Source organism: Camelus dromedarius, chromosome 16, assembly GCF_036321535.1.
Source record: "Camelus dromedarius isolate mCamDro1 chromosome 16, mCamDro1.pat, whole genome shotgun sequence".
Classification (NCBI taxonomy): Eukaryota; Metazoa; Chordata; class Mammalia; order Artiodactyla; family Camelidae; genus Camelus; species Camelus dromedarius.
In genome coordinates, this window is record NC_087451.1 from 45,339,937 (window position 1) to 45,361,529 (window position 21,593).

Below are 21,593 nucleotides of genomic sequence, written 5' to 3' on the forward strand. Positions count from 1 at the left end.
AATATGAAAAGTAAAGTCCTACTTTATCCCAGAGGTCAGGTGCACACAGCGAGTAGCAGCAGCACAGCACTAAATGACGGGGCTCTTACAGCGTGGGGAGACCTCAGCGAAGGGATGTTATGAAAGGAATAGTTAGCAGAGGGCTTGCACCAGTAGGGCAAGATATTTTTTAGCCACATATGTGAAAACAATTTGGGGATTTGTTCATTAAAAGCTCACAATGTGTCTTTAGGATAAAGTGGTGAACAACAAAACCTATGCTGTTTTGGCCTATTCGTAGGCTTGAGGTATCCAGAACGAAACGGGGAGGAGGTGGTCCGCACTGTTCTCCGCTGCCAGATCCCACCCGGGCACTCCCTCCAGGAGACACATTAGTCTTAGTGAAAGTCTTAGCACAAGAATAAGCAGGATGTTGAGGAGACACTTGAAGTGAGGAACAGTGGAAGGAAGTGGGACTGTTTAGCCTAGAAAAGGTATAACACAGCCAACGTCCAAAAAATTTTTGAGGCCAGTCAGGTTAGAGTTTTTTGTGGCCCCAGAGATCAGAATTAGAAGCACTGGGAGGCAGGTTTGGGCTTAAAAGGAATAGACATTTCCACTGAGTAGAAAAGTCCAAAAGTGGAATCAGTTCCCTACTAGGAAATGAACCCCCTTATAGATTGAAGACAGTATCAGACCTCTCACCTCATACAGCATGGTCAGGACTGGAACTTAACATGACAAAAAAAGTCTGTTAAGTAGTTAAGTAAATTAAGTTAAATAAATTATTTCTGTGTTTCTTAAACATGAAGTAATGATGGTTTTAAAAGCTTCCCCGGGGTCTTGAATCCTCTCCACCTGACATATTCAGGAAAGGGTTGGATCACTGGGAGATGTTGTAGAGGAGGTTCTAGGGCGGCTCTGAGTGACTGCTAACTCCCTTTGTGGCATCTAAGTGATACAAGTGTTGAGGGCTGCTAATGAGGTCGGAGAAGAGGAGAAAGTGTGGGTCTAGCCTGTACGTGCTGAAGGGACGACTGGGAATTTGGAAGAAGTTAGTATCAGGTTATTGAATCGGTCTGTGGCCTGAAAGTCAAGACTGCATCTGCCTTTTCCTCTCTTGTGTGCCCAAAATGTCTAGCGTGGTCCCCGTCACATAGCAGGGCCTTGGGAAAAATCTGTGCGCAGGCTGGACAAAGACTTCTTGAAAAGAAAGACTTTTTATCAATCTTGAAGGTGAAGGAATGAGTTGATTGCATAAAGGTGAAGGCCCTGTCAGTTGGGGGAATAATCTGTAAAGTCTCAGAGGTGCCAAGAGGGCAAATGGCCCGCAAGGGAATAATGAGCAGGGTTGCCTGGGCCTGGAGTTGGGGGTTAGGGAGTAAGCAGGGAGTGGGAGTGGTGATGTACAGTGGGGAGGACGTGCACAGGTCATGGAGAGCATGGAGGGAAATTGGAATTTCATCTCGTAGCAAGGCTGAGCCCAAGGGGACTCCTCCCTCCTGACTTCCTGGGGACCCATCCACCTAAAAGGAATAAAGGAGCAGTGTGCCTGGGCTCACAAAGAGCTTTTCTTCTCCCTGGGCAGCCTCTTCCTCCTCTCTTGACGGAAGAGAAGAGGAATGAGAATTCTGCTCTCCTGGGTGCTGTAGGTAAGGGCGAGTGGCGTGTTTCTCTCTTGATACAGGGAATCTTTGATGCACCTGCTCGAATATGGGCTCTGGTACACACAGTAGGCACTTAGTAAATATTTCTTGAATTGAATGTTGACTAAATGTGTTGAATGCTGCAGGTCTCAGCATTCTTCCATATGTACATAAAATAAATAAAACTAGGAACAAATTAGGTACGGGAGCCTGTGCACAGACCTGGGGGAGCCTCCTGATCCTGGCTGTCTGGAAGGCAATTAAGAAAGTGGCTCAGAGCGACCAGAGCCCGATACAGTGCTGGCCCAGAGCTAACCGGCAGTGTGAAAACAGACTGCATGTGGATATTTGCAGACTGAGACAGACTCAGGCCTTTCCTCCCCAGGGGCTGAGCTTGTAGCCTCCCCTGCTGGTTCAGTAAGTGAGGGCCCCAGCGCCTGTGCTCCAGGTTTCAGACCAGCTGAAGCCAGCCAGACCTGAAAGGCTTGTGTTGGCAGTGCCAGCATCCGCCCCAGCCCCTGCCAGTGCGGCGGCTGCTCTCAGAGCACTCTGCAGGGGAAGCGGATTGGACTGCAGCCCGAGCTACTGCTGCCTATAGCTTGCTCTCTGCGACACGCGCACTGTTAAGAACGCACCTTGCTCGTACAGCCGGAGCTCAGAGCTCCAGAAAAAAATAGTTTCTTTCCATGAGGGAGCAGTTCAAGAAGAGCCAGCTGTTCAGTGCCCAGGAGAGACCAGACTCCGCTCTGGCTTTGTTTCGAATATCCAAGCTCAGGAAATTCAGGTGGGTAGAAAACGCCGCATTGGGGATTTTCTCATCGTTTCTCTTATATTAAGAGACCTGGAGCAAGGATCCAGCTGGTCTCATTTAAGGAGGATACCATTAACAAAGGCAGAGCTGCCACCCGCACCCCTGTGTGAAGGGGCCGGATGGACAAGGCAGTTGTAATGTTCACCACAGGATCTTATTTCTGATGTGTGCATTTAGTGCCATGCTCGTCCTAAAGCCCAGGCCCTAGAGGCCCCTCTGGAGTCCTGTAGAATGCATGCATGCCTGTGCTGAGGTCCAGGAATCTTTTTAGAGAATAGGAAGGGGGCAGCTGCAGAGAGGTTGGGCCTTCCTCCACCAAGTGATTTGCCCAGCAGCCTGCATATAACACCTTCACTCAGAATAAACTATTTCAGCAGCTTCAACAGCCAGGTGAGCATTCCAGGGCCTCTCCCCTCAGCCCGAGGCTGTGTGCCAGCCCCACATTTCCTTCCTTACCTCTGAGTCTGCCTTCCACACATCTCAGTGGTGTAGGCAGAGCACCCCTCCTGCCTCTGAGCAGAGTGAGGCAGCAAAGAAGAAAAAACATAACAGCCACTCATTTACTGAGCACTTTCTAGGCCCAGGCACCTTGCTAAATATTTGATATACATTATCTCTTTTAAACAACTTGAGCTGAGGCTCAGAGACATTAAGTAACTTGTCTAAGGACACACAGCTACGAAGTGGCAGTTAAGACTTGAATTTAGGTCTCTCTAAGAAGGCCAGGCTCTTGTCCGAACCCCGTATTGCCTCAACTTCCCTCTTCCCAGAATGGACATGTTTTTCTTTCTGTAATTACCTTTTCACCACCAGTGTATGCTCTGCGTCTCCTCTGTTCTCCTGACTCTCCTTCCAGTGTGAACATAATCTCCCTCTCAGTAGCCAAAACTTCTACCCTTCGGAATCTTCAGTAAAACTGATCAAGTAGCCTCTCCTCCACCCCCCTAATCCCACCAAATCTTCCCACCTAACCATTTGACATTTCCCACCCACCCCTCTTGAGGAAACTAAAGAGTGTGAGTGTGTGCATGCGCAGACACACACACACAAACACACACACATACACACAGGTAGGGGTGCTCTGGGGAGGGGCTAGCAGGCTGCCATCCACTCTGAACAGACATCTGTGCATTACCAGCTGCTTGGTAACAGCCCACATTGCCTCTGCTAAGAAATCACAGCTTTGGGACCAGACGCATGGAATGGTGTGGCTGCTGTTGGGTGGGTTGGCCAATGATGTCAGCATTTCATCTTCCAACTAGGGATGGAGGGTCTGGACATTGGAATCAAAAGGGACTGAGGAAGAGGCCTGTGCTTAGCTGCCTTCTGTAGGAATGAGGTCCTGCTGCTGCAGGGATGGAGAACAAGTGACCTGCTGACAGAGTGGATTCCCTTGGACAGGATGCCCGGGGCTTGTCAGGATCTGTGTCTGGCACAAGGACGCATGCGTCTGCTTCTTGTCCACTTTGTCGTTTGGCGCCTGCCAGGTTCTTCCTTTCTTTCCCCTCTGACCCGTGACCCTCTCTTGCAATTCAGTACCAATCTGTTCTGATTCAGCTAGGCTGGGAGTGTCTGTCTGCCCATCATAAGCTACTGCCTCTGACTTCAGAGTGATTGTGCATCCTTGTGGCCAGCTTCCCTCCTGCCTCTGGAGCCTGCCTGGACGCCCCTCCCCCTAGGAATGGGAATAAACCATTTCCTCTGTCCTCCAGCTCCAGAGGATTCCCTGTGTCTGAACTTTCATTGGCAGACCTCTCCTCAGGCGATAACACCCTTGGCCACTACAGAAATTTCCTACCCACCCTTCAGTCTCCTGTGAGGGCGAGTCATGCATAACTGGAGGTTCCTAGTTTGTGAAAACACTTTAGTCTGAGTTCAGTTTCTTGTAGCCAATCCTGTAGGCTTGGCTCATTAAATATGATAATTAACCCATTGCTAATTGACCTCAGAAGCCAGCCAAGCAGCCTGTATTTTACCAGCCTTCGTAGTGGATTTGTGGGCTATTTTAAGGTTTTTTAATAATCTCAGCAAGACTTTACTTTTCTGTCTGCATCTTATTTGCTCTAAGGACATTTCTGTAAAATTAACAAGCTATAAAGTTTGATTGAAGGTTTCAACAAATGTGAGAATAATTGGCTCCATTTAGAGAAACAAGAAAAACAACCTGTAAACTTGAGTTTGTAGGGAAAACCCGTGTGATTTTTCTCTGTAACCAGAGGAGCAGTAGCAAGCAGGACCTTTTAAGACCAGAAAAAATAGAACTGGCTGATAGTGCAAGTTTAAATTCTGACTCCCTCAGACCAAAAGTTCAGAAAGAGAAATTTTGTAAAATCTAACCAGCCACTATAGTGCTTGTGCCTTCCAGGAGGCCTGTTTAAAGAAAACAGGGACCCAGTAAAGACGGAGTGAGTCCCTCACTCCCTGGAGCATAGGCTTGGTTCAGCTCCTCCTGTTGCCTGGCTGGGTCGGGGGTTTTCTCCCTTCCCCACGGCTGGTGTTAAGTCTTGTAGTTCAGACGACATCCGTCTGTGGTGCCTGATACTCAGTTCCTTTTCTCTCTCTCATCCTCCGCCACCTTCCATAAGACAGCTTAGATCTCTTTTTCTGTTCCTTCCTGGGCATCTCTGCCGAGGCTGGGCTGGTTCCCTGCCAAGTGGCTGTGGAGACTTACCAGTGTTTTCAGAGAACACCATTCTTTGCTTATCCACCACCCCACCTAAGATACCCCAGACTTGTAACGCAGTCGGCCTTCCCTCTTCTCTCTCGTCCTAGAGATCTCTTCCTGCTTTCCTCAAGACCTAGCTTTCCTCCGAGCTCCAGCCTCCACTTACCCGTGCATGCTCACGTTAACGCTGTGTAAGGAACTGAGCCTGGGACAAGACATGCTCCTGTATCGCCTTGCCACATCTCACTTTCAGTTTTCCTTTCTGCCTAGTTCTTTGCGTGTGGGCCTGATCCGAGTGATAGCTGGGGCCCTGAAGCTAGAGGTTTCAGTTCCCACTGGTGGGGCAAGCTGCCTCAGATGGTCTTCAGGGGAAGGGAAAGGGGCTTTCTCTGAGTGTCTTTCTCTCAGCTCTTGCCTGACCCAGAGCCCCAGTTTTCTTTTCAAAGCTTACTGGAGTGATTTGTGTGAGACAGTTTGTCCATTAACCTTGGAGTTCCTGACTGTCTCCTACTCAGTGAGTCCCTACAGAAGGAGCGTGACTGCTGCTGAGAAGGTGCCAGGTCTCTGGTTCCCCAGGGTATTCCCTGGCCAGCAACCCTTTTACTCATCTCCAGCCCCAGTCCAGCCCCACCTGTTAACAGCCCAGGAAGGAGGCCTATCCTGCCCAGCTCTTTCTCCTCTAGAGACTCTAGAGTTTGCCCAGAGCTACAGTGTGCATACCACTTACATTCTCTGTTTTTCATTGATATAGAATGGAAAAATGTACTCATGAACAGAGCTATTGTGGGGATTATGTCATAGACTTCATCTGGACTCCTTCCTCTCCAAGCAGGGAGCCTAGCTTTAACCCCTCTCCTACCAGGAAATCCTCCTTGGTCAAACAAAGATCATCTTGGGGTTGGCTCTTTGTGGGTGACTTAAAGGGCTTCTTCCTTTGATGTCCCTTATTAACCATATTTAAACTTTTTTTCTTCCCTAACTCAAGTGCTAGAGGCTTTGTCTAGGAGGATTCAACCCCACTTGCTGACCCCTCCTACCTGAAAGCAGAATGCTTCAGACAGGCCAGCAGGCTGGAGACAGAAGATTTCTCTGTGCCCCTGGACAACCCCTAGACTTTCTGTCTCTCAGTTCCCCCATCTCCTCAGTAGCTCAAGTCCCATTCCTCATACTCACAGTGCACTTCGAAAGCTAGGGAGACTGTACAGCCTTGGCTGTCCTCCCTTCTAGTTGGATTGCAAAGGAGAGGACACTTTTCCAAAAGGCTTGAGTGCCTGACTTTTCTCTTTCCAAACAGGTAGAATTCTTTTCAGGCCTCTTAACACCAACTCAGAGACCCCCTCCCCCACCATCAAAGCCCTTTTGAGAATCATGCAGTTCCTTTGCCCTCTGGGAGGAACTGATGGCTATAGCAGACAGAATCCCCAAGGAAACCAGGTTCCTTCTAAATAGGGTGGACATTAAAATGGTGGGGGGAAGTGGCACTCCTTTTTGTTTTGGTGTCCATGCGAATGACAATTCCCCCTGATCTTCTAAGGATGTGCAGAGGGCAGGCTCAGGATGTCTGCATCCCTGAGTCCTGCTGTGCCCTGGAAATCCCCATCTCCAGGAGTCCCACGTCCACACATATGGCCTTTCTCCCTCTTGGCCAGGAATCACACTTTCCTCCCGAGCCATTCAGCATGCCATCCAGCCCCATCTCCACCCCAGCGGGAATTCTCCTGCCTGCCTATCGGCGCACACACCGCCCATACTCTCCTCTCCTGGGCAGAATTCTGCTGCACACTCAGCAGGAGTGCCAGCATACCTCTCACCATCCAGGTGATGCCAAGGACCAGTGTAAACTTTTTCTCTGCCCTCCTCTCATCCCTTAACCCCCACCTCCACTCCATTCAGTGGCAGCAGCCTCACACCGAAAAGGAAAGTCCTGGACCCATTACATAATTCTCCATAGTGCAAGCAGTAGCTGGGGCATAAGGTCAGAGGTCATAGAGGGGTCAGGTGGCTGACACACACTGTAACGACAAGGTGGTTAAAATTAGACCACAGAGAGGAAACTGGCAGTCTTGTGGAAATGCAGAAGTTTCCTCTGCAAGTGAGAGGCTGGGGATGCAGGGAGGCCACTGTGCGTGCTGCCTGCCAGGCTATTACTCATTTCAGCTCTGTTCTTTAATGCCTTTTAGCCCCTGCTTCTGTATTTCTAGCCTTCCTCATCACATGTTTGAATACACGCGATGGAACCCATGGTTACTTGCCCTGGCCCAACAAGGGCTTCTTTCCTCCTTCAAGGAGGTAAGCCCAGGACTGGGCACCCCAGGTTCAAGGCAGTTCTCCTTCCGTAAGCCTTTTCCAGGTAGCTGAGCACCTTTTAGGTCAGCCTCTCAGGTGGTCGAGGTACTTAGCGTTAGATTCATGTTCTGTTACTACCAAGGCCATTGGTGGGGTGAGCAAGGGCCACTCGTAGGCAGGGAGAGTGGTAGGTTTGGCTGGGAGAGGTGGCAAGGGATGGGGTCACGGAGCACATGGTTGACCATTGTGTGCTGCACGTTGCTTGGCCAGCCAGCTGCCAGAGTGGTGCTCATTTCCACGGTGTCCTAGAGGACATGGGTCACGCCTGCCTTATCTCCTTCCTCTGGTATCTAGCCAAGCTTCCCTGTGCTTGTCAGTCCTTACCGTGAGCCTCCTGAGTGCCCCATTTGACTTTAGCACCCTTGCCAGGGAAGTATGAGAGGTAGTCTCTGCCACCAGGGGAGTTATTATCCAGGCGAGGGTGATGACATGCACCTGTGAAACAATGAGCAGACAATGAAAGACAGTCTCTGTGTTAGTGCTTTACTGTGTCAGACAGCCAGGGAAGTCCCTGTCACGTGATGGGATGGAAAGCATGAGGCTGGGGGCGGCTGGGGGATACCCAGTATGTGGTAGTCAGTGATGGTGGAGGGTCTGCCACCCTGTGGCATATCTGGCCACTGAAGTATTTCCCTCTGGGAATGGCCCTCACCACTTGTGAGATACAGATCAAACCTCTTCTCCCTTGGTGAGCGCCCTGAGAAGGGAGGAGGGGACCGCAGAGGCTGGGGATGAAGAAGAGGGCATGAGGAGGTGCAGAGCAGGTGGGTTTGCAGGTGCCGGCACACGTGTGTGGTCTCGCAAGAGAGAGACCCCAGACAAGGGTGACTGTGGAAACTTCATCTGAGACACTTACAAATTTGACGATTACTCAAGATATTGAATTTCATTTCGGCTAAATCAGCCCCGGCTTCTCTGACGGCATTGGCTTATGTGCTGATGTGGCCACATGGGAGCAGGATGGCCTGAGCCTCTGGAGGAACAGAGCGTGGTGAGACCCCTCCCACCTGCTTTGCCTGTCTCCCTCCTCCTGACAACGGTTTCCTGCCGGACCCCAGTCTCTTGAGCACGAGAAGCTCTTAGGTGGGGCAGGAACCTGTCAGAGGAACCCCGAAATGATCTGGCTGAAATGAAACAGCCAAGAAAGCCCTCATCATTCATTCTGCACTCAGGCTGAATGTTCTCCTTTTGGGAACCTGGCGAGAGGGGAACTGGGAGCCAAGTGGAGAGTTGCAGTGAGGGCACTAGAAAGCTCTGCTCCGTGCAAGCAAGCGTTCTGCCCTCCACCCTTCCTTCTATCAGATACCAAACTTAGAAGAATTTAATTTATTCTTTTTTGATATCAGGACTTTAGTAAAAGAAGGGCAGAACCCCAGAGGACACCTGTCATTGGTCCTGGGGTTGTCTGCTTCCTCAGAGAGGGCCTGGGGGGACATGGCGGTGACTTTTTCCCTTCAGGTCTCGGCCCTCAACCCCACCTCATGCGCACATGCTCCTGCTCCCTCTCTCCGCCTCCCTTGCCCAGTTGACACGTTTCTCCTGTGCCCCTTAGCCAGCAAGCAGTGTCTCTCATCTTCCCTTTCAGAAAATGCTGTTTTTCTTCTCTCCCTCTTGCCCTGTAGGTTATTGCAGCCGACTGCAAAAGGGTCACAGTGCTGAAGTATTTTCTGGAAGCCCTTTGTGGACAAGAAGAGCCTCTGCTGGCATTCAAGGGTGGAAAATATGTGTCAGTGGCACCCGTCCCAGACACCATGGGAAAGGAAATGGGAAGCCAAGAGGGAAAACAACTGGAAGATGAGGTACTAAGCGGGAAGAGCCCGCTGTGGCCGAGGGAAGGCCATCCCCCTGCCTGCCCTGCTCTGCCCGGGGCTCGGCGTCTACCCCTGGTTATTTATAACCACTCAGAGCAGTGGTGCTGTTGACGTGACCAGCCAGCTTCTCAAGACTGCACTCTGCTGGTGCCCCTTCCTGCCAGTCCCACCCCAGTGCCTCCATCTCACTCTGCTACGAGTTCCAGATGCTTCTTTTTAATGTTGCATTGGAGGAGAAGGGAGGGAAAGAAAGAGTTTAATAATGTGCAGCTCTGGAGGCTTAGGAAAGGGAGTGGGGGGGTGTTAGGGTTCAGGCTGAGGATCAAGTTTATGGATGTGCGGAGCTCAGTGCAGCACAGGCCTGAACTGCAGCCTCCAGCACACGTACAGGAAGAGCTGACATTGCTGGCCCTGTGTGGAAAATCACCCCCTCCCCGCCTGCCCTCCCTCCCTGGCTCCCTCCCTCCCTCCTGCACATCCTGATGTGATTAAGGAATTCTCCTCTTGTTTGTTTGCCCTTGGTTGTTCCTGTAGCCCTTGCTTCACTCCAGACTGTGTGTGTGCGCGCACCAGCCTGTGTGCCCATCCCTGCCAGACCCCACTGGCAGCTGCCCTGCCTTGGATGTATGGATGTATCTTTCTGGGGGTGGTGGTCACCGTGGTTCTGTACATGCTGGTTTGTGTGTCAGTGTAAGCGGAACACTGCTGCCAGCTGCCCTGCTGTCTGGGGGTTCTGAGTAGATGTGCGTGTGGGATGGTGTCAGTGCATGTATGCGTTTACTGTCGCTGCCAGCTGCCCTGCTGTGTGTTTGGGTGTGGGTAACTGTCTGGATGTGTGTGCACACACAGCTCACTTTGCCTAGTGGTTGTCTCTTTCCTTCTTTTTACCCCACAGTGTTAAAGACGGAGGGGACTTAGGTGGGAAGGAACGTGGGACTCAAGGAAGGGACGGAAGCAATTCTAGCCAGAGGCCAGGTCACCCGTAGGCCAACAGAGTCATTTGGCCTGCAGCAGTCTCAAGTGCCTGGTGGAGCAGGGTGGGGTGCAGGGATGAAATCAGCACCAGGCCAGGGAAGCCAGATGTCAGCTGGAAGCTGTCGTTTGTGATCTGAAGCAGTGATAAAGTGGCCACCTTTGGTTCAGAGTCTTCACAGCAGCAAAGTCTTGGACGGGCTTCATTAGAATAGCTGGAGAACCCCACCCCACCCCTGATGACACAGGGCTCAGCTTCCAGGATAGAGGTGGTTCCAGGGATAAAGCTGAGCCCATGATTCCAGACTCTGCAGATGAAACCTGGGCAGGGAGTAACAGGAAAGAATGAGCTGTCACTATGGGAGGAGACAGCGGGGTTGCTAAAGCCGTAGGGTGTCCAGGCTTCAGGCGGAACAGAGGCAGTGCCACCCGAGCCCTGGGCACTGAGTGGGAGGCGTGGTTGGGGTGATGCCATGGTCAGCTTTCTCACCCATGCTTTAAGGCTGAGACAGGCGGTGGCAGGTGAGCAAGGTGGCTCTGCAGGATTGCCGTGGAGATGCCCTCTGGCCCATGGAGCCTGCAGTACCAAATCCAGTGAGGCCAGCGAGGGGCTCCTCCGCTCTCACAAGGAACAGACCGGCTCTCGGTCCCAGGTCTTGGCTGTGTCACACTCTCTCCCTTCTTCTTAGGCTTATTGACCAGACAAAGGTTGTGACCTACGCCAAGCTGCCCACTTCTTCCTTTTCCCACGAGCCTCCTGGGTTCCTTTATGTCAGTGGCCCCTGGGAAACCCTACTTACCCTGGTCTGTGTAATTTCATAACCTTGCACTTCCTCGTTTGCTATGAGAGCTGAGCCAACCTCAGACAAGCCTCGCTGACCATCTTTTGACCTCAGTCAGGCTCAGTCCAAGCCTCGTGATAACTCTGTGTATCCTTGATCAGAGCAGGCAGGGGCATTGTCCCCCACAGACCATCTGGGGATCGTACTCCACTCACTCCTGTCCAGGTTAACCCCATGAATAAACGTGGAGAGAGAGTCTGCCTCCTTCCCATGGCCTTGGCCTCTCTGGAAGTGGACCCTGTGACACTAGGGCCTGTGAGTTGACAGATGAGTGGTGACTGCACCGCAGACCCCTGAGACCTCTAGGGTAGTGGCAGCTCTGGCCCCATCCTGAGATCTCATCTCCCCAGACTGCAAGTCTGAGTCACTGAAGCTGATTGGGAGAGGAAAGGGGAGCTGTTTCTTCAGACATCATTCTTCATGAACAGAACAGGGTCCAGTTCCATAGAGATGCTGTCAAAACACCTGTCATCCCACCCTATCTTCTCCTCCCAGGACGAAGTATCACCTCCCCACTCACACACTCTACTAACCACCTTCAGCCAAGAGAGTCTGTTGGAATATCATCTTGAGATGTGTGGTTACAGGAGAGAGCAGTCTGTACTGAACAGGTCCCTGTGGGCCTGCAGGAGGCCTGGAGAAGCCGAGGCACTGAGGCTGGGTCTGAGCTTACTGTTGAGATCCAGGACCACGCCTGTGCTGCTTGATATTATTGGTAAGAGCACAGACTTTGGAATCAAGCTCACGAAGGTTCAAATCCCTGCTCTGCCACTTACTAGCTTTTTGACCTTGAGCAGATAGTTTAACTCTCTAGATGTCAGTTTGTTCATTTGTAAAATAGGGAGATGATGGCATCTGTTCACGGGCTGTTGTATTAAATGAGTTAATACCTAAAAAAACGCTTAGCCCAGTACCTGGCCTCATAATAAGCTCTCAGTAAATGGTAGCTGCTATTGTCATAATCATTGTCATTGTCATCATCAGTCATCATCCAGACACAGGAATCCATTCCTGCTAAATTATTCCCTGTCACCCACGCTAACCCTGTCCCTCAAAGGCAGCTCTCCTGGGCAGCTGCATGTTCTCTGCTGACCAAGGCCAGAAGTGGAAGAGTGAGGAATGGAGCCTGGGACCACCCGGGGAGCAGTGGCTTCTAAGAGCTGAAGCTGCAAGCAGGGAGGTGCCATCCCTGGGGAAGGCCGCCCAAGCCTGGCTGGAGACCCTTCAGCTAGCCAGCCATCTCCCAGTCTGTCCAGGGCCCCGGAGGGCAGCTGAGCAAGGTCATGTCATGTGAATTCCTGTCATGGGGCCCCCAGCCCCCACACCGCCAGGCTGTGGTCTTAAAAAGAAACCAGGGCAAGGTCTGCTGAGCTACAGCATCTGCTCCCTGACACGTCTGAGGCAGCGGAGCTTCCACGCCTAACTCCCAGCTGTTGGCCAGGATTGATTCCTATCAGACCATTAGCATGAACTAGACTTAAAGTGGGTGGTTTAATGTTTGCTGTTGTTTTCCCCTTTGGTGATTTCAAGATGAAAATAGGCGCAAAGTTTGGCCTGGTGAGTGTGTGTGAAGAAGGAAGGGCTGAGTGTGGGCACGGAAGTAGATGCCCTGTGGGTGTGTGAGTCTGTCAGAGGAGGCCCCTGGAGTGCAAGAGGGAGTAGTTGCTGAGGCAGGGGGAGTGATGGCTCCTCTCGAATCCCCTCTGCTGAGCAGAGGGAGGTACCCACCTTAGGGCCCTGTGCACTGAGTGGTCAGCATAAGCCTGGGTTGGAGAGTGGGAGGGACAGAAGAGTGGGTTCTCAGTGCGTTGGGCTCACAGTGTCCTCTCTCCCCTGGCCTGCGCCACCACCAAAGGAGGAGGACGTGGTGATTGAAGACTTTGAGGAAGATTCAGAGGCTGAAGGCAGCGGGGGCGAGGATGACATCAGGGAGCTTCGGGCCAAGAAGCTGGCTCTGGCCAGGAAGATAGCCGAGCAGCAGCGTCGCCAAGAGAAGATCCAGGTGGGGCCCGCCTGGGGAGACTGGCTCCCACGTGGGTGGTGGCCTGTATGGGGCATGAGGGGGGCTGGGAGCAGGGATGAGCAGGATGCTCTCAGGAAGTCTTGTGGTGTCCTGTCTGGTTCTACCACCTGTTTTCTTCCTGTGCCACTAAGTTCTAGAAGCACATTTGGTGCTTAGAGTTCTCTCCTCCTGGGCTCCAAGGCAGGGCCAGGTTCTTCTCAAGAGAATCTGCTGAAAGCCTCTCCCCCAGTGATGATCTGTGAACACACACCACACATACACGACCTTTCACACAATTGCAGGGGTTTCAAAGTTCCCCTGAGCCTTGTCCAGACACTCCCAGAGAAGCCATGGATTCTCTGCTGAGAACGCCTGTTCTCAGGGGAGAAGAGGTCCTGGCCGTAGTCTGCTTGTCTGTATTCCCGGTGTAATGGCCAAGTGCCTCTGGACAGGACACTTCACACTCTCCCAGAGAGAAACTGCTTGATCTCCACACAAGGATTCCTGCACCATCAGCCCTCTCGTGATCCCATACATTCACTTCCAGTAAGCTTTTCTTTACGACTCTCCCAGGTCTGTCTCTTGAGCTGTAAGCTCACTTCTTCTTACCTAGTGCTCAGGGCAGACAGGGAAGAGCCAGCCATGCTCCCCACTTTAAGGCTAATGCATACATGGGGATGCCATCAGTCCTCTTCAGGAATGCCTGTTTTCAACCCTCTCTTAAGCTGCCTCTTTCCTTTGGCATAGAGCTTAGTGCGTGTAGTTGGGCAGGCCTGACAAGTCCGGGCTCTAACACTTACGAGCTTTATGTCTTTGGGCACATTGTTTAACTTCTCCAGGCCTGTTTCCTCATCTGTGTAATGAAAGTGGTGACAGCATCTGCCTCTTAGAAGGGCTGCAAGGCCCAGAGGAACCAGTGCTCATAAAGTGGCCAGCACAGTTGACAGTGCGTGGCACACAGGGTGTGCAGTGGTCACTATGGTCTGATAGGAGTCTGTTCACACATCAGACAGAGCTCTGTCCTGGGAAGGGGAACAGATACCAGTTGGGATCTGTGATTCTTCAGCCCACTGGTTGGAATTAAGTGTGTGTCACCATCATGGTGTCACTGCCTCTCCATCTTTCTGTGGTCTGTGTCAGCTTCTGTTGTGGCCTTCAAAGCTTCATCCTCAAGCTGTCTTTCTTCCTGTCCTGTGGCTCTTTTCTTCCTTACCATCAGTCTTCCTGAAAGTTCTGTCCTTTCTACCACCTCCATTTCTTGACTCTCAACCCAGCAGTTCAATAAATAGTTGTATCAGAAGTTACCAAGTACCTATCTTTCTCAAGTCTCAGACCCCATCACAGTTGACTTCTCTGTGGCTTTGGACCCCAAAGCTGCCTCCCTCCAGTCTCACTCAGCACACGTGGACCCCCGTCTTCTCTCTCTGTTGACCTCACCACCCTCCTGGGTTTCCTCACCACCATCCTCTTCTTGGTCTCCTTCCTTTCTCTTACTTCTTAGACTCAGAATGTGGAGTTAGCACTCAGCAAATATTTTGTTCACCGAGTTAAGAGATGGTAGCAGCTAGAGCATAATCTTAAATTCCTCACTGGCTTTTAACCCCTCATGTCTCAGTTCTTATCAGATCCTATGTGTTCACTCATTTATTCTCCTCTCTCCTCTCTATTCCAATTGCCGCTCCTGCTGCTCCAGTCGAGGTACTGACTGGATTGTGGCCAGCAAGGTCCTGCATTGCATAAGTCTAGGGGGTCCTGTCTACCTTACAGTCTGTGAGTGGCAGCTCCTGGAGTTGTGTGGTACACAACCTCCAAGTGTGTGTTACGTGGTTTCATCATTCTCTTCCCAAAAAGAGCCACTCTCCTGCTCAGAAATCATCAGTGTCTTTACTTGGCTAATCAAGTCTAATTCCTTATTATGGCATCCGAGGCTTTCTTACATGTTCCCCGTCTATTTTTCCAGCCTCTTCTCCCATCCTGCGTGAGCCCTTACCAGCCACGTGACATTGGGCAAATTGTTTAACTTCCCCAAGCCTGTTTCCTTGTCTATAAGATGAAGGTGGTAATGGCGCATAACTCAGAAAGACAGTGCCTGCGAAGTGCCTGTTCAGACACTCTGGCCCTCCTGCTTAGACAGCTCTAACCCTCCCCTCCGCTCACTGTCCCCAGGCAGGCCCTGCCCTTCCCCACTCTCAGGTCTTTGTTCAGGCTGTTCTCTCAAGGCAGGGTACCCTTTTTCTGCTCCATATTTCCTATTACCTGTTGAAATTCTATTCTTCCTTCAATCCCCAGATGAAACTTCATCTCCCCAGTGAAGCCTTCCCTGATTCCCCCTAGGAGGAACTCATCTCTCTGCTCGGTGTTCCTGTGGCACTGATTTATACTTCATTGGTGAAATGTATATCACATCTCAAATTACACTTGTTTCTGGACTGTCCTCCTTGCTGTACTATGCACTCCTTGGAATCAGGGACCATGACTTTCACTTAGTTTAGTAAAAGGTGGTGAGCACCTACTGTGCTCGTGATGAGGGGACACAGGAGTGAGCCAGTAAAGTCCCATCCCAGAGTACCCAGTGGAGTGGAGAAGCCAGTGATTTGAAGTATAAGCGAGCCTTCTTACAGAAGGGAAGTGCAGAATGCTGTGGGAGCCTATCCCGTGGGAACATGTTCTTGTCCAGAGCACCGCTCTCAGCCCAGCCTCTCCAGCATCAAGAAGTACCTGACAAATGGGAGGTCTTGTAGGAGACTTGACTTCCGGTGCCCATGGCTGCTTCTCTCCGGGAAGCCTATCCTCCCTGTCAGCTCCTTCAGAACAGGCTGCTCAGATTCAGGCATGAGGTCCTGCTGTGGGCTGGCCCGGCCTGAGGTTGCTGTGGCCCCTTTAAGAACAGGCCCCACATGCACTGCTGCTGGCGGCCCTGCCTCCTGTCAGCCTTCTTCCTCCAGCCTCACAGCCACAGGAGGATTTCTCAGCAGAGAAAAAATTCCCCCCTTCCCTTCTCCCCCCGCCCCCCCGCCTTTAATGCCCGGGGCCCTTCACTTCCATAATTCTTCATTTTCCAGCCTTGAACGTAAGCCAGACACATCTGTCTGGCCATATGCGTGAACCCTGGAGTCTGTGCCGAGGTGGCTGTAAAACAGGGCCGGTGAAGGCCCTTCTGGGAGAGCACACACATGTGTGTGCCCTCGGGCCATTGGCTCCCTGCCCAGAACCACGGGGCTGCAGCGCTCCAAACCCATGTTAACCTTTTCTTATTTTTCCTCTTTTTGTTTAATTTAAGGGGGGAAAATCCCAAGGAAAAGGTATAAATTGTCCTGGGAGTAGGGGAGAGGCTCCTAGCTAGAATGGCCATTATTGTTGGCAGGTACCTGGGTCACACTAATACAATAAGGAAGAGAAGAGCATCGGGTGAATTAAGATCGGAGAGATGGGCTGTAAATTACACTGCTCTGAACTCCATCAGTCTCCAGGGGTGTTAACCGAGAGGTGTAAGGCAAGTCCCCAGCTCCCAGTGCCTTTTACAGATGCAGCAAAACAGGAACCACACATGTTTGGGGAAGGGGATATGAAGATGGGGTTGAAAAAAATCCTCCTGGCCCCCATGCTGGCTGTAAAGTCCAACTGAGATCTGGGGCCGTAGCCACACCCCCTCTTCCCTGCTCCCACCTAGACCCCTGGGCCTAAGCTCATCTGTGGGGATGGGGGAGGTAAGGCCTGGCCTCCCTCTGCAGCCTGTCCCTCCCTGCTTCCGGCGTTGCACAGAGGCTGGTGAGTGGGGCCGACTGGAGGTCAGAAAAGGGGTGTGGGCAGCTCTCGGAGCCTGTGCAGCTGGAGCCTCGGCGCCCAGGCAGGCCCCTGGATACTGGGGGCCAAGTCCGCCCACCCAGGGTTTTGAGGCCACACTCTCTGGCTCAGCCCAGGTCTTGCCTGTAGCCTGAGACAGCTCCTCCTTTTGCGTTGGTTGTGCCCACCTTGCTTTCCGCCCGAGTTCTTTTCGTTCCCATTGCCATTCTTGGGAGGTGTCCAGAGACCAGAGCAGGGTACATGATTTGTCTGGGAAATTGGTCAGAAGTATTTCATTCCTAACCAGGCCCCCAGGGCAGAGCAGTCACTGAAAATCCTCCTCCAGGCTTGAGGTGTGGCCTCTTGGCACCTCACACTGGCCCTGGCGCTGTGAATCCCCCGCCTCCTCTCTGCCTCCACGAGGCTTTGCTGTGATTTGTGCTTCTGTCGGGCGGGGTCAGGTTTCCTGAGCAGTTGCAAACATCCCACCTGAAACATAACAGGCTCTTCCTCTGGCCACAGCTATTGTTTCCTTCGGCATTATGGCCACAGTCTTGCTCTGTAGCCAGCAATGACATGTGTTCTGAAAATAGCTTCGCTCCCCTATCCCCTTCCCGCCCACCCACCCTCCTGAAGATGCAGTCACTCCTTTGTGGTGGCCCCAGGAGTTTTACTCTAAATATAGCTGCAGCCCATTCACACTGCCACCCAGCTGTGGGGCGGAGGGGGGAGTGCTGTGGAACAATGGGGTGTGCACAGAGCCCCCCACACCTGTATGGAGTCTAGCGGAAGGCAGACACTCAGCCCTGGCTCCTAGCTGTCGGAGGCAGGGTGGGAGCCAGCGCACTACCAGGCCAGGGGCACGTTCACGCCAGGGCAGGAAAGTACATCAGCCTGCAGCGCCGGGCAGTAGCCCTGTTCGCTCGAGCCCATTCTGGAGCCCGCTCCAGCTTCTCCGCAAACTGTAGTGCTGGGCCTCTGGTTTGCCCCAGCCACTCTCACCTCCTTGGCTCCAGCAGCATTTACACGGTCCTGTCCTCCTGCAGAAGTGTCAGGCTTTTGGCTGGAGCATCCTCAGGCTGCTGCTTGGAGCAAGCTCAGTGGTGCCATGCATAGTCCTGCCACTCCCTCTCCATCAGAAAAGGGCAGCAAGAAGTAGCAAGCAAGTCATTCATAATCACAACTTTGAAAAAGACAGCAGCAAGTATTTGTTAAGCTCTGTGGTGTACTGATGTTGGATATCCAGAGAAGGGATCCTAAGCAGAGACTTCCTGTGATGAGCAGCCCATCCCAGATGAAGGTGCTAACAGAGACTGGTGACTGTCTGCTTTCTACAGCAAATGCAGAATCTGCGCCCTTTGGTTTCTGCAGCTCAAGAAGGAACTGCTTGCCTGCACTGTGATCTCACCAACTATTTCTATTTTATATTTCTTTCCCATTTTTCCATTTTTCATTTAAGAAAAATACTTCCACATAGTTAAAGAAAAAAAAAACACTAGGAGTACCATGAGTCTTATAATAGAAATCGGTAGTCTGCTGCCTCACCCCTCCCCATCTCCAGCTCTGCTCCCTAGTAGAAGATGAAAAATGGAGTTGGGCAGGAAGAAAGGAAACTGATGTTTGTTAAGTTACTAATATGTGTATCAGGCAGTTTGCTAGATACTTCAACATGCAAGGTGAGCTTGGAAACTTCTGTGTTACAGAGCTTCTCATGTCTGGTGGAGACATCGCTATGGCCAGAGAGGCCCAGGGATAGATGATTCCATCACCCTGTGCGGGGAAGAAAGCAGCCACACTCCCTGTGGAGCCTTAAGCAGAAGGAAGACCTCAGAAGGCCTCCTCCTGATCTGGCTCTGCTTTGTGATCTGGGTTTTTCAAGCTCCACAGCTCCTGTGCAGGCTGACTACATTACCTTTATTTGTAATTCTCAGTGTCTCAATTTCCAAGAGGGTCAGCATCCCCAAATCACCCCCAGCATCTAGAAGAAGGAACTTAACCTGTGAAAGGGCCCTTCCTGGGGACCCAGGCCTGTTGGCTTCCTCGTCAGATGTGACTGTGGATTATCTCTGTCCCAGTTCCCCACCAGCTTGCTCAAGGATGCCCCGTATTTCAGAGAAAGCTGGTTACTCAGCACCTTCCAGAAACAGAATGAAGTTCTTTTTCTCTACCACACTTCATGGCTTTATGGTCCTTATTGCTGCTGGTCTGATTCAGCATGTCTGTGCTTTCCTTGGATTCCCAGCTCACTGACCAAGGGCCACTGTGGTCCAGCCTTAGCTGCAGTGAGAAGGGTTCCTATGGAACTCTTCTTCCGGGTCAGCACACTTGACTCCAGGCCAGGGCCAGTCTGTCTGAATCACAGCATTCCAGTTGCGCCCCCCTCACCCCCACCAGAGGCTTCTGCAGCTTTTTGCTCATACAAACAAAAATAAATCTCACTACCGGCCTCTGAACTCCACAGCAGCATGCTTCCCTCTTCTCCCCAAGCGTCCCATGGCTGTGAGTGGGGACTTGGCACTCTCCCCAGCGACATCACTTTTTCACTCCCTGCGCATCCTGTGTCCTTCTCTCACCGTGCGACCCAGAGATCAGAATGGGACGTGACGGCCGGCACAGGCGCCGTGCACAGCTGCCAGGAATCTGACGGGTAAAATCTGGAAAAGTTGGGAGGGCAAATGCTGAACACACACACACACACACACACACACACACACAGCGCCACTCAAGAGGGCCGGAAACACAGACACCCACAGACAAGGGCCTGTGGACTCCCAGTCATTCCTCGTCTGCTGTTCTTTTGAAGGGGACTGACTCAGTCTCATGACCCAGGTGTGATCCCCCTAGAGGGCCACTGGTACCCCAAGAGAAGGGGGAGCAGCTTCATTTAATCTCCTGAGCCCCTGGGAGGGCATGTGGGGAACAGGAAGCAGTTGTGTGGTGACTCACTGGGCAGAGCCAGGTTCAGGGAAGTTGTCTGCGGGTGTCCCTGGGACCGGATGGTGGCAGCACGGCTCTGACCACCCTCAAGCAGCTTCACCCCACCCACCCCTGGGGACCCAACCAGCCGCCACCTCCCTAAGAGGCTGTGGCCTCTGTTCACCTTCCTGGCCCTGAGCCAGAGCTCAAAGAACTCAGACAGTTACAGCTTCCCTGGACCTTGAGCCTAGAGTTTTCTTCCGTCCTGTCATCAAAACACCAAGTAGGCTCAGCCCCCTGCCTCCCTTGGCCTCCTGGCTTCAGGGCCCTCTTGCCCCCTGCCAGCTCCAGAGGAAGGATGGTATGAGGTCTTAGGAGCTCATGTTCCCACAGGGTAGAAAGGGCAGCCAGTTCCACTTCCTCAGAGTCAGCCTTAGGACTGGAGGGTCACTTCTGGAGGCAGACAAACAGTGGGGCGGTGGCAGAGCTAAGTGCTCGGGCCATGCCCCCGCTGCCCTCCTCCCCCCAGTGCCAGGGCTTGTCCTGCCCCTTCTCATCCGCAAGGACAGAGCTTCGGGGCTCTGACACCAAAAGAAACGTCCTGGCAGTGCCAAGGCCAGATAGAGAATGCCGAGACCTGGGAAACTGAGCAGCAGGCATGCTGATGCCCCGGCTGTGTGAGGAGGAGGACGAGCGGGCTCACTAAAGCTGAGTGGGGACCATTTCCTGTTCTCTCAGAATGCCCGAGCCAGTACATGGCATTACGTCCCAATTATCTCTCAATAAAAAGAGAATTTTTTAAAAGTGCTCCAAGCTGAGTTTGGTGGAATTTGTGTCACCCTCTAGTCAGCAGCCCCACGAGGAGGGACCCATGGCCTCTGGGAGGGTGGCCAGCAGTGGTGCTTCCCCTCAGTGAGGTGAGAACTGGAGGAAGCCTTCAGCAGGCTGCGCCCCTCAGCCGCGCTCACTTCTCATGCCTGCCAGCGCCCTGTGCCTTCCAGCAGCTGTGGTGGCAGTGGCAGCAACGACTTACTCATAGGGAGAGGTCCCCGGCAGGTCACAGAGGAGCCACCCCCAGCGTTCAGAGGCAGGCCCTTTCAGTTTTACTGTCATTGCCAGTGAAACCTGAGCACCTTTCTCACTGACTGTTAGTGGCCAGGGCCCAGCCTGTGGGCCCCATCTCAGTTGGCACGCACATCTGTTCCCCTACCCTGTGCCTGTGTCCCTGCAAGCTGGTATGTGGCAGGAGGCCATGAGAGGACAGGACAGGGCTGGGCCCTACTCGCCAGGCCCCTGCCAGGTTCGTTTTGGTACCCTCCAGCTCCGTACACAGGGAGCACGCTGTCTGGGCAGTTGCCTGCAAATCAGTTCGCTTCTTGGCCATGGTCGCCAGAGGAGGAAGCAGCACAATAGTGACCACGTTCTGTAGTGACAGACATACCCAGAGCTGATTGCGAAGGGCCGCTGCCATGCAAGATTCTGTCAGACTTGAGGAAATTGGGCTTTTACACATCTGTAGATGTGCTTGGAGCTTCCCTGAAAGATGTGAACATCTGTAAGACTAACAAGCAGTAGGCCACGTGCCTTCCGATCCACGCATATATGCATGTGTGTATTCTTTTCCAGGTTCTTTTCCATTATAGGTTTTTATAAGATACTGAGTATAATTTCCTGTGCTGTACAGTAAATCCCTGTTGTTTATCTGTTTTACTTATAGTACTGTGTATCTGTTAATCCCGTACTGCTAATTTATCCCTCCCCTCCACCTCTTTCCCCTTTGGTAACCATAAATTTGTTCTCTATGTCTGAGTCTATTTCTG

General features: G+C 52.2%; 1 protein-coding gene across 4 annotated transcripts in view; it reads left to right on the forward strand.

Annotated features, from left to right (window-relative positions):
• Positions 1–21,593, forward strand: part of SMG6 (SMG6 nonsense mediated mRNA decay factor) — a 191,540-nt gene that overhangs the window by 159,690 nt on the left and 10,257 nt on the right. For 3 of the 4 annotated variants that reach the window (XM_031468542.2, XM_031468539.2, XM_064495821.1), the window contains 2 exons: positions 9,070–9,246; positions 12,928–13,074. In XM_031468542.2, the coding sequence (XP_031324402.1) occupies positions 9,070–9,246; positions 12,928–13,074 (324 nt within the window). The remainder of the gene's footprint in view (positions 1–9,069; positions 9,247–12,927; positions 13,075–21,593) is intronic. The other variant, XM_064495819.1, reaches the window with a different exon arrangement.